At 47.2% G+C, this 15042-nt stretch overlaps 1 protein-coding gene across 1 annotated transcript; it reads right to left on the minus strand.

The window, feature by feature from the left end:
* Window positions 1-1939: 1939 nt before the first annotated feature.
* Window positions 1940-8352, minus strand: RFX5 (regulatory factor X5). Its single transcript, XM_053591964.1, has 11 exons — window positions 8058-8352; window positions 7349-7455; window positions 7063-7191; window positions 6802-6835; window positions 6292-6374; window positions 5924-6043; window positions 5610-5729; window positions 5418-5499; window positions 4948-5149; window positions 4607-4707; window positions 1940-4449 (listed from the first exon to the last, which is right to left on the minus strand). Exons 3-11 carry the CDS (start codon window positions 7176-7178, stop codon window positions 3469-3471), a joined length of 1839 nt encoding a protein of 612 aa, XP_053447939.1. The 5' UTR covers window positions 7179-7191; window positions 7349-7455; window positions 8058-8352; the 3' UTR covers window positions 1940-3468.
* Window positions 8353-15042: the final 6690 nt, after the last annotated feature.

Consider the following 15042-nt stretch of genomic DNA (forward strand, 5'->3'; position numbering starts at 1 on the left):
ACATAGTAAGACTCTGTCTCAAAGAAAAAAAAAAGAAAGAAACGTACAAACTTCATATAATAAAAGACACAAAATGCACAAAATCCTAGAAAAACACTGTAAGAATAAATAGAGGGCTGGAGTGGTGGCTCACACCACTAATGCTAGCATTCTGGGAGGCTGAGGCAGGAGGATTGCTTGAAGCCAGGAGTTCCAGACCAGCCTAAGCAAGAGCAAGACCCTATGTCTATTAAAAATAGAAAAATGTGCTGGGCATAGTAGCATCTCCCAGTAGTCCCAGCTACGCTGGATGCTATGGCAGGAGGATGGCTTTAGCCCAGTAGTTTGAGGCCACAGTGAGCAATCATCATGCCACTGCATTCTAGTCTGGGTGATAGAGCAAGACCCTATCTCTAAAAAAGAAATAGAAAGCCCAAATCATCTATATTATTAAGTAAATACAACCAAAAGTTAAAATTGGGCGGCACCCATGCTCAGTGGGTAGTGCACTGGCCACATACACCAAGGCTGGCAGGTTTGAACCCAGCCCAGGCCAGCTAAAACAATGACAACTGAAACAACAGCAAAAAATAGCCGGGTGTTGTGGTGGGTGCCTGTAGTCCCAGTTACTTGGGAGGCTGAGGCAAGAGAATCACTTAAGCCCAAGAGTTTGAGGTCACTGTGAGCTGTGACATCACAGCACTCTAACCAGGGCAATAGCTTGAGACTCTTGTCTCAAAAAAAACAAAAGTTGGGCGGCGCCTGTGGCTCAACGGGTAGGGCGCCTGTCCCATATGCCGGAGGTGGCGGGTTCAAGCCCAGCCCCGGCCAAAAAAAAAAAAAAAAAAAAAGATATAAAAAAAATAAAAAAAAAAAAACAAAAGTTAAGGGGGGCACCTGTGGCTCAGTCGGTAAGGCGTCGGCCCCACATACCGAGGGTGGCGGGTTCAAACCCTGCCCCGGCCAAACTGCAACCAAAAAATAGCCAGGCGTTGTGGTGGGCGCTTGTAGTCCCAGCTACTCGGGAGGCTGAGGCAAGAGAATCGCTTAAGCCCAGAAGCTGGAGGTTGCTGTGAGCTGTGCGATGCCACGGCACTCTATCGAGGGCCATAAAGTGAGACTCTGTCTCTACAAAAAAAAAAAAAAAAAACAACAACAAAAGTTAAAATTATTCCCACAAAGAAATACCAGGCTCAGATGGCTTTCGAGGGGAGTTTTACCAAATTTCAAGGAACAATTCATTTTAATCTGATGTAACTCTCCTACAGAATAAGAGGGAACATCCCCAGCTTGGAGGGTGAACAAACCAAAGGAACATCTTAGAAGCTTTAGAAATCTTCTAAAAACAAAGGCACTAACATATGCAAGAATGTTCATAGCAGCATTGTCTGTAATAGCAGGGAACTGGAAACAGCCCAAATATCCATTGATAGGTGAAGACATAAATATGCACTTGATGGAGTATTATACATATGAAAATGAATGAATCATAGCTATTAACAACATAGATGAATCATAGAAACAATGTAAGCGGAAAAAAAAGCAAATTGGAGGGGGCTAGCAGAGGATAACATTTTTTTTTTTTTTTGTAGAGACAGAGTCTCACTTTATGGCCCTCGGTAGAGTGCCATGGCCTCACACAGCTCACAGCAACCTCCAACTCCTGGGCTTAAGCGATTCTCTTGCCTCAGCCTCCCGAGTAGCTGGGACTACAGGCGCCCACTACAACGCCCGGCTAAGAGGATAACATTTTTGTAAAGTTTAAAATCAGGCAGAAGTAAATACATTTTTTAAGAATACATACATATATGGTTAAAAATATATATACATACAGCAGATAATAAACACAAGATTAAGGACAGTGGTTACTTCTACGAGGAAGGGGGACAGGATAGGGAGAAACACAAATTCAATATTTTTAAATGTTTTAATGTGTACATTGAGTGATGGGTTATAGGTACTCATTTTATTATATTCATAATTTATTCATTACATATATTCTTTATAGATAACAAATATTACATATTATAATTTCTTTAAATCTGCTGTGGTGTAAATAAAGGAACAAATGAATGAAGTTTCCCTGAAAGATCTGTGTTTCTTGGGAAGAACCAAGAATCCCTGACAGAAGCTACCCTATATAGAGGACAAAGTTTAAGTCCTCGATAAATACTGCTTTGTTCACGGCTTTTCCGAAGGACACAAACCAACGGCCTGGGTTCCCTTCCCTTTGGTGCTCCCTGACACCTCCTGAGTACCTCCCTCCCTACTTCTAGCCTAAGCCCCACAGTGCTGGCGAAGTCCTGCCACATGTGACAACAGACGGACACCTGGTGGATACAGAATGAATTTAATGAAATGACTAGTAAGAGAATCTTTCTCCTTAGTTGGTGAAAGTGGGGGAGGGATAAGGAAGAGCGAGGGATAAGGAAGCAAGAATGAGGAAAAAATGAAAATTAAGACACAGGAAAAGAAAGGAGCTCCATCTCTGAAATATAGGTAGAAGAACAAAAAAAAAGACTGTCATCTAAATTAGACTGAAGAGAGTCCCCACAGGAGAGTGACCTCCCTCCTTCCTTCTGAGGTCAAGAGGTGACAGCTGCAGCAGAAATTGCATAACTGAGGGGAAAAGGAAGCAGGGACAGCTAATCACAGCCTAGGAAGCTAGAAGTACATGCCCTCCACAGCATGTTAGCACCCTCCCCACCCCCACCCCCCAGTTTCCATCTGGGGAATTTGTGATCCCAAGGAGGCCAATCCTATCCCCAGTCCACACAGGTGTAGTCTTTATGATTGTAGAATAAGCAAATTAGCATGGACCATCGTCCTGGCCATAGTGATTGGTCAGGGGTGAACATGTGACCTAGGCTCCCTAGCCAGAGTGAATCTGGGACTTATGCTGGGTTTCCTGGTGCAGAATCTGGTTGGACAGAATTGGGGACACATGTAACCCTAGGAATGGTTGCAGCCATGAGGTGGTCCAGGCTTATGATGGTCATAAGGAAGGAGGAGCATGAGAAAGAACAATCAATCAGGTATTTAGAGATGGACTGAGCCACTGTATCAAGCTTCACCTGGAGCCAGCCCTACCTCTGGACTTTCCAGTTGCATGTACATGAGCCAATAAAGCCTCTTTAACTCAAGCCAATTTGAGTTAGGTTTTCTATGATTTAAATCCAAAAGACCCCTCATCTATACATTCATCATACTTACCCCATCCCTATCGTCTCACAGGATAGCACAAGGATCCAGGTAAGAAGGGCACTACAGATTTATTGGTTTACACTAAAGCCAAGGGTATCAAGCTGAAAAGATCAGAGGCAGCAGCTAGGCACTTGTGAGACTGGGTGACTCAGCTGTGTATGCAGTGGAGAATGGACTCCCTTAGAAAAAGAATAGTCAAATAAGAAGCAAGTGCAGAGAAGGGCCTCTGCAAGGCAGACAGGTAGAGTTAACATATGGATATAAACAATCTTCCCCACAGACCTGTCAGGGGGGTGTTGCTTTGGGGTCTTTACGCTCATGGGAACTTTGAAGCACATGCCCCTTTAAGTCTTTATCACCCTGCACTGTGGGGCCTACCTCTCCCTTTACCAACTGCAGAGGCTCCTTTTGACTTTTACTGCCCTTGATAACACTCACTTTTGAGGGGAGAAGAGGAATTTTATCTTCTGCATCTTTGGCATGCCGGGAACGGGGGTCCCTTCCTCCTTTGGAAACAGCACCATCTTCCTGATCTTGGGCAAGCACTGGCCCCTTCTCAGCCTCTCCCACTGGTCCTGGCCTCTTTGGCCCTCCCACTGAATTGCTTTCCCTTCTACAGCCCCACACCTCCCCTCGTAACCTTGAGGACAGGGCAGACTCCATGGCAGCTGCTGACTTCTCAGGGGTAGAATTCATTTCCCCACTTCCACCTGACTTTTTTCGAGGGCGCCCCCGTTTTCTTTTGGCATCACTTGCTGTATCCTCTATATCCTGCTTTGTTGCTTTAGCTGGTGGGTCCTGCCCACTGGCCTCACCCACAGGTACTTCAGCTGTCCTCTTGACACCCTTGTGATAGGGTCCTGGGTCACCACCTATGCCTACCTCCCTGTTCTCTGTGCCCTGTGGCTGAGTGAGCCCCCCAGGTGGAGCTCGCCCAGGCCCATGCCCAGGCAGAGCAGGAACGGATGGTAAGATCATGTTAATGATGGGGACAGCTGCCTGAGGTCCCCCAGCCCTACTGGACAGAGGCAGGGTAGCTACTTTTAGGGCACCTGAAGAAAGCTTGGGAGCCAGGATGGGTGGAGAGACTGGGATTGGTGGAGCAAGTGAGCGAGGGGCCCGGGGAAGGAGCAGAGGCAGTCGGGCCACTAGAGCATTAACCTGCGGGTTACTGGCTGCTGGGGCAGAACTCTCAACTATATTCTTCTTCCGCTCTCCACGCCCTGAAGGCCCAACCCCAGCCCGGGATTCCAGCTCCTTAGGAGGCTAAAAGGTAAAAAGAACACAGTAAGGCATGAAGACTGATTTTGGAGAAAACAAAACACAGAGGCACGGGAAGTGAAAAGCATGGGATCCAACAGAAGGGCACACTGTATAAACTCTTGGCCCAGGTCGTCAAAGTCAGGAATATTGATGTTCTTACCTGGGCCGGTCTCTCTGGTTTCTTAAGGGCTCCACCCTCTAGGCTGTCCACGCCATTCTTAGATTTAGACGACCGTTCCCAAGGGGCATGTTCATCCTCTTCTGCAGAAGTGACATACAGGTAATAAAGTGACAAACAGAATGAGGAGGAAACTGAGGAATAGCGGAGTGAGGTAATTCTGACTGATGGGAAGGGACAGAGAAAGAGGCGTGTCTAGAGCATATCTTAGAAGAATCTTCATGAACAGAAGGCAAGTACAGGGTATCTTTGTTCTAGCATACAGAGGCTTTGAAGTTGCAAGTGGCCAAGGGCTTCTCAGACATCTGAGCGGGTCCACTCACCAATAAGGCCCATGGCCTTAAGTAGATGGGCATGTGCAGACCGGGCAGAGATGAGGTGCTGCTGTAGCAGGAAGCGGGCGACCTCAACAATGGAACTGAAGGAGCGTTTCAGGATTCTCTCTGCCCAGTCGCAGGTCAGGGCACAGGCTGCCTCCACCAGTTCATCTCGAGGTGCTGGGGTTACTTCTGGGCCCATTTCTGGCTATAGTGGGGAAGGACACATCCAATCACACTCCAAAATAAAGGACTCCTCCCCCTCTCTGATGCTACCATTAACCAAAACAGACCAAACTGCTGATGGGAGTAAACTCTATCCATCCAGTCCCCCAAACCCACAAATTCCCTTCATCCTCTGCGTCAGCCATCGCTTGACAGAAGGGCATAGCCATGGAGTCTGCATCAGCTGTCATGTCTCAAAGACCTCTGACTTTTATCTGGGAGAGAAGAGTGGAGGATTATTTGTTACTTACACTCTCAGAACCCTTAAGGTCAAGCCCAGGCAGGGGTGGCATAGACACCAAGGTCTTCCTTCGTATGCCACTGTAGCAGTATCTGATGCAAGTTAAGGAGCAGCCAACACAAGGTGATCGCCACATCCCACAGGCAAGTTAAGCTATTTCTCTCCCTGGTCCTCCAGCCCCAACCTCTCCAGTCAAGGATACTTGGACTGACCCCGGCCTCCTAGCCTTCTCGCTTTGATGTCAGGGAAGATCTCTCTGATGATTTTGCCAAAGTTGGCAGTGCTAAGTGGGCGGCAACAGGCAAGACTCTCGCAATACTTTCTGAGTAAGCAGGGGCAGAATAGGAAGGTAGCTCAGAGAAGGAGGTTGGCTAGGTTTTTAGAGGGCTTCTGCAGATCAGGTGTGAGGAACCCTTTACTAAGGCAGACTCTATCAAGGCAAGGATCTCTCCAGCCATGAGAGGGTAGTCCTATGCCTGCCAACCCATTCACCCACCCATTTACTCCTCTACCCACCGATAGGCATCATAAACACTTTGCTTTGGCAGACAGGTGTCTGTGTGTTCTTCCAGGTGGTTTCGGATCCACCTGTAGGCATACATGTACTCCTCATTGCTGAGCGTACTTGGCTCCGAGCTGCAGGAAAAGTAAAAGGAACAAGAATTACTAACAGCTGTCCTGATTCTTTCTAGACTATCACTTCAGTAGTGCTGGGCCAAATTACTTCATCCAGAATCTACCCTTCCCTGGTATCAGCACACCAGGGCAAGGACCATTCTTCTTGGTCAGCAGTCCTCAGTCTTCCTGTTCACCTGCCCCTCCCCAGCAAGCCTTTCTCTAAGAATGTGAACCTCTGACATCTAAATCTGCAACACTAAACCTACCTCTTGTCTCCAGTGCTGGGCCCTGAGGGGAGCTGAAGATAGAGATACAGCTTGTCGTTGTCTGAGAACTTCTGTACATCTTGCTGAGGTCATGGGGAGCAGAGACAGGAGAAAGAATAAGGCCAAGAAGCATCCACCGTAGGACTCTCTGATCCTTACCACAAAATCTAGCTGGCTTAGCAGTCATCAGACTGAAAGGGACCTTAGAAATTACTTGAGGCTAGGTGTTCACTGTGCTCTGAGGAGCCAGAAGGGGAACAGAAAGAATTAGCTCTGACTTTTGGAGGGAAGAGAGATCAGCTCTGATTTTATTTCTACTGGGCTTCTATACAGGAAGCCACAGGGAGAAGAAGTGAGATGCACAAACTGGGAGCAAGCTGCAAATTATCTTCTGACAAGGCAGACAACACTGCCCTTCTTACACAGACCTTTTGTTTACCCATACCATCCCCACCATCCTCATCCCCACCAATTCCAACTCTCTTTTGCCTTCTTCCCCAACATACTTACCAGGATTCCCTCTACTTTGTTCTGCACGGCCTTGCTGTGGGAAGAGGAGAAAGCCAGAGATCATACAAAAGATTTTCCCCATCCCTTTGGCTGACTGCTAGCTAGGGAGACAAAAGGACCGAAATGCTTAGCAGGCGTTCAAGAATGGCTACCATGACCAAGAATCCCCTCCTGCTCAGATGCACTTGAGGAAGCGAAGTGCCACAGGGATCTATGCCCAGGTCTGGAACAGGGGTTTTAGAGACAGTGATGAGTACTTACGAAATGGTACCTCGGAGCTTTTGAAGTAGGGTGGTAGGTTCCCCAGCCTCTGCACCACCTGAGGATGCCCTTCCCCCAGTCCTGGGGCTCTTAGCATCAGGCTCATCTTCTGCCATCTCAGCATGAGGGCTAGAGTTGAGAAGGGGCAGGGTAGGAAGATTTAACTCACACTGGCCTCTCCTTCCCCCGGAGACCCCAGGGCACTCTTCATCTCTATACCCAAGAAGGCAGAGAAACAGAAATAAAGCCTCTGAATTTCCCCAGTGGTCTTTTTCTCATCACTTGCCTTCTCCAAAAATTAGAAATTATTCCATTACTTCGCCCAAAGAGATCTTTGCCATCTCCATTCTATCTGCCTCACCTTTAGGAGATTTAGTCTCCTAAATCTGCAAACTGTAAAGGAAGAGATAGGGGTTTGGGAATCCACGTTAGAAAGAAATGTTCTTTTCTGCCTCTGACCCCATACTGCCCTACCCCCCTTCAAAAACAACAATAACAAGCCACAAAACAAAGTTCTCTAATTCTCTAATATACGCCTCACCACTGGATGTGCCAGGGAGGTCAGAAAGGATACGCACATATTGTGTGCCCTGCCAGACTGGAAAAAACCCCGGGCCCAAGTTCTCATTACTTAATCTCGCCACGACTTCCCCCGCCGCTCCCCCTCCCCACGTCGCCGGCCCCTACGTCATCTCCCACAGCATCCCATCCCCACGCGCGCCCCCCACCTCCTTCCCTGCCCCCTCCATTCAATCCCTGGTTGCTGCAAAGTGGGGGGGCTCAGGGTAGCAGAACTTATGGGCTGGGCGTAGGACACCCGGTAGGCGGAATGGGGTCCCAGATTCGGGGCACGTGCACATGGATGAAGAAGCTGTTGAAAATACACCCAGAATCTTTTTCTGCTTTCCTCCCAACTCGTATTGCCCCCTCCCAACCTCTGAACAGTCGCCTTCCAACACAAACAACAATAAAGGTAAGGGAGAAAGAGAAACTACCTCTCAGCCACCTTCACTCCAACCCAGCCCCACGGTCCTGGCCCAGTCGGCTCGTGCGTTGCTTTATTTTCCTTTTTCTGAATGGTTGCAACAGCCGTGATCTGCCTAGATACACCGGCGGCCTGCTCTGTGATTGGTCGTTGCTGCCACCCGGAGACAGAAAGCGCCAGGCTTGCTCTGGCAGCAGCTAAAGTCTGCCCGGTAACAGAATCTGATTGGTCAATAGGGGAGGGAAAATCCAAAATTGTTCTTATTTGAGTCAAGAGGGGGAAGTCCGGGTTAGGTTTCAGTTAAAACAGGGGTCGGTTAGGACTGCAGGTCCCAAGAGATTCTTCTCTTAAAGGGACCGCAGGACGAAAAACCAGGCGCTCGGCCCCTTTGAAGCTTTCTTTTCCTTTGCCCTGTCCTTTGTGTTTCTGTTTTGTCTTCAGAGCTGCCGGAAGAAAAGAATCAATGCATGATAAAATAACCAGAAAATTACATTTTGTAGTGACGGAAGTTCGCTGGAAGCTCCAACCACAGGCAATACAATGTGCAAACACACAGGGGACAAACCTGCAGTCACGGGGCTTTCGTTTATCCTTACTGGAGGCCTCAAAACCTAACAATCGCACCACTTTAAGCTAAACATGCATTTCCCCCCTCTTAGTGTTCCTTGGTTTCCTGTGTGTACTTTTCTTCAGAAGGGTTGGGGATGCATTTTCACCCACCCTGGTTCTCCACTCAGAGGACACTGGAATTTTGACCAACTCCCACACGGGGTGCTGGATGCCCACGGGAAATTTTTACCCTCAGAGAACATAACTGAACAGGGCATGGGTTCTGAATCATCTGATTTTTAGGTCATGAATCAGATCAAAGTAATATAGACCTTCTGCCACGGAAAAATGCACATACAGGACGAGTTTTGCATCCAGTTTTAGAAAAGTGGAAATGGACTATAAGTTGACAGATTCTTTAATGGTTGCGTTTTGTTTTGCACAACACATGTGCGAAACTGTATTTGCTGTCCTGTCTTTCAGTATGTCCTCCAGGTTCAACATCAAGCGCTTTTGTGAAGAAGACGGCAGGGCCGCCTTATGGCGCCCATTTTCCATTTTTCTCCTCCATTCCCTACTGGCTTCTGTGAGCACGGGGGGAACCAGTGGATGGTGGAATTTAGGGAATGTAACTATATTGGCAAAGAGGTTTCCTAATAGCTAAAATTTACTCCGCATTTATTGTGTGTCAGACATCATATTGTTGCAGGAAGATGAGGCCCAAGGGAGAGAAAGAGCACCCAAATACCACATTTATAAGAGGAAGGGCTTTATTCACTAGCTGGGGGCTTACGGCAGAGAACGTGCTCTTGGACTGGCTTGGTCTTTCCCTTTTTCTCCACAGTCTAAAAGTTGCACCCCACAGCTACCCTTCTCATTGGCCAGTTTGATTCAACCAGGAGATGCTATTCCAGCCCCTACAGAACTATAGGATTTCACAGAACTTGGAAATTTCTTTTTTTTTTTTTTTTGTAGAGAGAGAGTCTCACCGTACAGCCCTCAGGTAGAGTGCTGTGGCGTCACACAGCTCACAGCAACCTCTAAGTCCTGGGCTTTCGCAATTCTCTTGCCTCAGCCTCCCAAGCAGCTGGGACTACAGGTGCCCGCCACAATGCCCGGCTATTTTTTTGTTGCAGTTTGGCTGGGGCTGGATTTGAACCTGCCACCCTCGGCATATGGGGCCGGCGCCCTACTCACTGAGCCACAGGCACCGCTCAGAACTTGGAAATTTCAAAGTTCCAGGAAGTTAAGTTTACAAATTCCCAAGAGCTGAGTCACCATGGAGAGGACCCTGCAGGTGTATCCTTGTGGTCTCCTTGAGAAGACCTGTTCTCCTAGACCTCAACCTTCTGGGGTATCCTCTCTCAATATCAAATGTTAAACACTTAATGTAATGCTCACAGCAACTCTCTGGGATAGGTACAATGACTGTCTCCATTTTACAGATGAGGAAACAGATTTGGAGAGGTGAAGGGACTAATCTATAGTCACATCTGTAGAAAGTGCTGGAATCACGGCCTAAGGTAGGCCGTCTGCCTTCAGAGCCCATTCTCTTGAGTACTGCCCTGGACTGCATGGGTACATAGTTGGAGATGCTCATGGGTATAGATTGGTGGATAGATACCCAAATGCCATCATTTGGTATAAAGGAAATTCTAGAGAACTTTGATGGGAAATAGAGTTTTGGGTGATTATACTGGCTTTGTTTGTTTGTTTGTTTTTTGAGACGGAGTTTTCCTCTGTTGCCCAGGCTACAGTGCTGTATGGTCACAGGTTATAGCAACCTTAAACTCCTAGGCGAGGCAAGCTCTTTCCTGAGGCTCCCAAGGAGCTGGGACTACAGGCATTCACCTCCACACCAGATCAATTTTTCTGTTTTTGTTTATTTATTTATTTTTTATTTGTTTTGAGACAGAGTCTCACTATGTTGCCCTCGGTAGAGTGCCGTGGCATCACAGTTCACAGCTACCTCCAGCTTTTGGGCTTGGGCGATTCTCTTGCCTCAGCCTCCCGAGTAGCTGGCACTACAGGCGCCCACCACAGTGCCCAGCTATTTTTTTTTTTTTGTAGAGACAGAGTCTCACTTTATGGCCCTCGGTAGAGTGCCGTGGCCTCACACAGCTCACAGCAACCTCCAACTCCTGGGCTTAAGCGATTCTCCTGCCTCAGCCTCCCAAGCCGGGTTTGCTACAGGTGCCCGCCACAACGCCTGGCTATTTTTTGGTTGCAGTTTGGCCGGGGCCGGGTTTGAACCCGCCACCCTTGGTATATGGGGCCGGCGCCTTACCGACTGAGCCACAGGCACCGTCCCCAGCTATTTTTTTGTTGCAGTTTGGCCGGGGCAGGATTTGAACCGCCACCCTCGGTATATGGGGCCGGCACCCTACTCACTGAGCCACAGGCGCGGCCCTATTTATTTATTTTTTTAAACAAGAGTCTCACTATGTCACTCTGATTACAGAGCCGTGACATCACAGCTCACAACAACCTCAAGCTCTTGGGCTTAAGCAATTCTCTTGCCCTGGCCTCCCAAGTAGCTGGGACTACAGACGCCCACCACAACACCTGGCTATTTTTTGGTTGTAGTTGTCATTGTTGTTTGGCGGGCCTGGGCTGGGTTCAAACCCACCAGCTCTGGTGTATGTGGCCGGCACCCTAGCTGCTGAGCTACAGGCACCAAGCCAATTTTTCTATTTTTAGTAGAGACAGGGTCTCACTCTTGCTCAGGCTGGCCTCCAACTCCTAAGCTCAAGCAATCTACCCACCTTGGGCTCTCAGAGTGCTAGGAATTACAGGTGTAAGCCTCTGTACCCAGGTATGCTGGCTTTAAAAAGTGCAGGTAGCAGGAAATAATGGGAACTTTTGGTAAGGGGAGAAAAAGCATCATAGCTATGTAGGAGAGATAGGTAATTGTGACAACACTGTAGAAGGTGAATTTGAATGGGGTGAAGGGCTAGAGATGGGGGAAAACAGGGAACTATTAGGCAATGTGCTAAGAGCTGGGGATATAAAGCTGAATAAGGTATGGCCCTGGCCCTACCTTAAGAGAAGGTATGTTATTGAGAAATACTGACAATTGTCTGATAAGCAACAGCAGATATTTACATAGTGCGTAATATATGCTGCAGGCTTCTTCTAAGAATCTCACATATGTTACCTATTTATCTCATACAACTCTATCAGATAAATGCTATGATTATCCACATTTTGCAGATGAGAAGACTGAAGAATTCAAAAGTTAATAATTTGCTCAAGGTTACACAATTAGCAGGAGATAGAACCAGGATCTGAACCTAGGCTGTTTGCGTTCAGAATTTGCTCTTAAGTCAGTGTCTGTAGCACAGTGGTTAGGGTGCTGGCCACATATACCCATGCTGGTGGATTTGAACCCAGCCTGGGCCTGCTAAACAACAATGACAACTGCAACAAAAAAAATAGCTGGGTGTTGTGGCAGGTGCCTGTAGTCCCAGCTACTTGGGAGGCTGAGGCAAGAGAATTGCTTAAGCCCAAGTGTTTGAGGTTGCTGTGAGCTGTGATGCTATAGCCCTCTACAGAGGGCAACATAGTGAGACTCTGTCTCAAAAAAAAAAAAAGAATTTGCTCTTAGGCACTATTATACATTGCCCACTAACATTGGGAGTAAAATTCTTAACTAAACACAAAAATGCTAATTATTAAGGAAAATAGGGTGGCGCCTGTGGCTCAAAGGAGTAGGGCACTGATCCCATATGCTGGAGGTGGGGGGGTTCAAACCCAGCCCTGGCCAAAACTACAAAAAAAAAAAAAAAAAATTATTGGGGAAAATATTGATCAATTCAGAAACATTAATACTAAAAACTTTAGTTTACCTTAAAAACGAATAGAAAAGGAATGCAAAGACAAAGCTACAAATTGGGAGAAGATATTTTCAAGACAACTGATAAAGAATTATTATCTGGAATTTATAAATATCTCCTACAAATAAAAAATTAAAAGGGGTGGCGGCTCATGCCTATAATCTTAGCACCCTGGGAGATAGAAAAACTAGCTGAGCACTGTGGCAGGTGCCTGTAGTCCCAGTTACTCCAGAGCCTGAAGCAAGAGGATCGCTTGAGCCTAGGTGTTTCAGGTCACTGTGAGCTCTGACACTGTGGTACTTTGGTACTCTACCCAGCATGACAGAGTGAGATGCTGTCTCAAAATAATAATAACAATAATTAAAAAGGTAAAAAAAAAAATAAAGGGCCAGGCCCAGTGGCTCATACTTCTATCCTACCACTCTGGGAAGTGTAGGCAGGAGGATCCCTGAGGTCAGGAGATCAGCCTGAGCAAGTGAGACCCTATTTATACAACCGGGCTTTGTGGGGCCACCTGCAGTCCCAGCTACTCAGGAGGTGGAGGCAGGATGATTGTGTGAGACCAGAGCTATAACAGTGCCACTATACTCCAGCTGGGGTGACAGAGCAAGACTCTGTTAAAAAAAAAAAAAAAAAAAAGCCGGGCGCGTTGGCTCAAGCCTGTAATCCCAGCACTGTGGGAGGCTGAGGAGGGAGAATCGCTTGAGCTCAGGAGTTCGCGACTCGCCTGAGCGACAGTGAGACCCCGACTCGTGAAAAAAATGGAAAAACCCAGCCGGGCGCCGCGGCGATCGCCTGTAATCCCAGCGGCTTCCGGAGGCTCAGGCAGCAGGGTGCCCGCAGCCCGAGTCTGAGGTTGTGGTGAGCTACCACGCCCACTGCACTCTGCTCAGGGGCATAGGGTGGGACCCTGTCTCAACAAAAAAAAAAAAAAAAAGATTTGGCTCAGCGCTTATAGCTCAGTGGCGAGGGTGCCAGCCACATACACAGAAGCTGGTGTGTTCGAACCCAGACTGGGCCAGGTAAACAATAATGACAACTGCAACAAAAAAACAGCCAGACCTTGTGGTGGGTACCTGTAGTCCCAGCTACTTGGGAGGCTGAGGCAAGAGAATCACTTAAGCTCAAGAGTTTGAGGTTGCTGTGAGCTGTTGGTGGAATTCCAAACTAATATGTATGGATTCTTTGGGATGCCATGGCACTCTACTGAGGGCGACATAGTGAGACTCTTTTCTTTTTTTTCTTTCTTTCTTCATGAGGTGGGATTCCCACCTTCTTTTTTTCTAATTTTTTTATTTTTAGAGACAGAGTCTCACTTTGTCACCCTCAGTAGAGTACCGTGGCGTCACACAGCTCACAGCAATCTCCAACTCCTGGGCTTAGGCAATTCTCTTGCCTCAACCTCCTGAGAAGCTGGGACTACAGGCACCCGCCACAACGCCCGGCTATTTTTTTTGTTGCAGTTTGGCCGGGGCTGGGCTTGAAACCGCCGCCCTCAGTATTTGGGGCCGGCGCCCTACCCACTGAGCCACAGGCACCACTCTTTAAAAAAATTTATTTTAATTATTTTTGTTTTTTTTGTGGAGACAGAGTCTCACTTTATGGCCCTCAGTAGAGTGCCGTGGCCTCACACAGCTCACAGCAACCTCCAACTCCTGGGCTTAAGCAATTCTCTTGCCTCAGCCTCCCAAGTAGCTGGGACTACAGGCGTCCGCCACAACGCCCGGCTATTTTTTGGTTTATGCAGTTTGGCCGGGGCCGGGTTTGAACCCGCCACCCTCGGCATATGGGGCCGGCGCCTTACCGACTGAGCCACATGCGCCGCCCTTATTTTAATTATTATTATTTTTTTTTTAGACTAGTCAAGTGCAGTAGTGAGAAGGGGGAAACAGTAGAACAAGGAGTTCAATTTGTAACTGTGAACAGATTTTGTTCAAAAAAAAAAAAAAGACTGGCAATATGGAGGCTTGGCATGGTTACAGATCAATGGGAGCTCTCATCCACTGCCGTGGGAGTATAATCTGGCCCACAGGTAACTGTTTTTGAATTAATTAATTTTTTAATTTTATTTTTATTTCAGATTAATATGAGGGTACAGAGGGTACAGGTAAGGTCCCTATTGTAGTTTGGTCCTGCACCCAAGAGGTGTGCCATATACCCTTACATTGTGTCCATTAGGTGGGAGATCACCAATCTCCTCCTGCCTCCCTCCAGCTTGAATTGAATTGAGTTTTTCTCTTGTGTGGTGTGTATTATTAGTTCATCTACTGGCTTCATATTAGTATTGAGTACATTGGATACTTGCTTTTCCATTCTTGTGATACTTTACTAAAGAGAATGTTCTCCAACTCTATCCAGGTTAATATAAAAGATGTAAGGTCTCCATCTTTTTATGGCTGAATAGTATTCCATGACATACATATACCATAGCTTGTTAATCCATTCATGTGTTGATGGACACTTGGGTTGTTTCTACATTTTGGTAATTGTAAATTGAGCTGTGATAAATAATCTAGTACAAATGTTCTTGTGTTAAAATGATGTTTTTCTTCTTCTTCTTCTTTTTTTTTTTGTAGAGACAGAGTGTCACTTGATGCCCTTCGGGTAGAG

This window comes from Nycticebus coucang, chromosome 5 (genome assembly GCF_027406575.1).
Source record: "Nycticebus coucang isolate mNycCou1 chromosome 5, mNycCou1.pri, whole genome shotgun sequence".
Classification (NCBI taxonomy): Eukaryota; Metazoa; Chordata; class Mammalia; order Primates; family Lorisidae; genus Nycticebus; species Nycticebus coucang.

Coding starts and splice junctions, on each gene's coding strand:
- RFX5 (XM_053591964.1), bottom strand. CDS start 7,178: ATGGCAGAAGATGAGCCTGATGCTAAGAGCCCCAGGACTGGGGGAAGG. Junction 6,375..6,801: donor ACAAAGTAGAGGGAATCCTG/GTAAGTATGTTG, acceptor CCATGACCTCAG/CAAGATGTACAGAAGTTCTC. Junction 5,730..5,923: donor AGTGTTTATGATGCCTATCG/GTGGGTAGAGGA, acceptor CTGCTTACTCAG/AAAGTATTGCGAGAGTCTTG.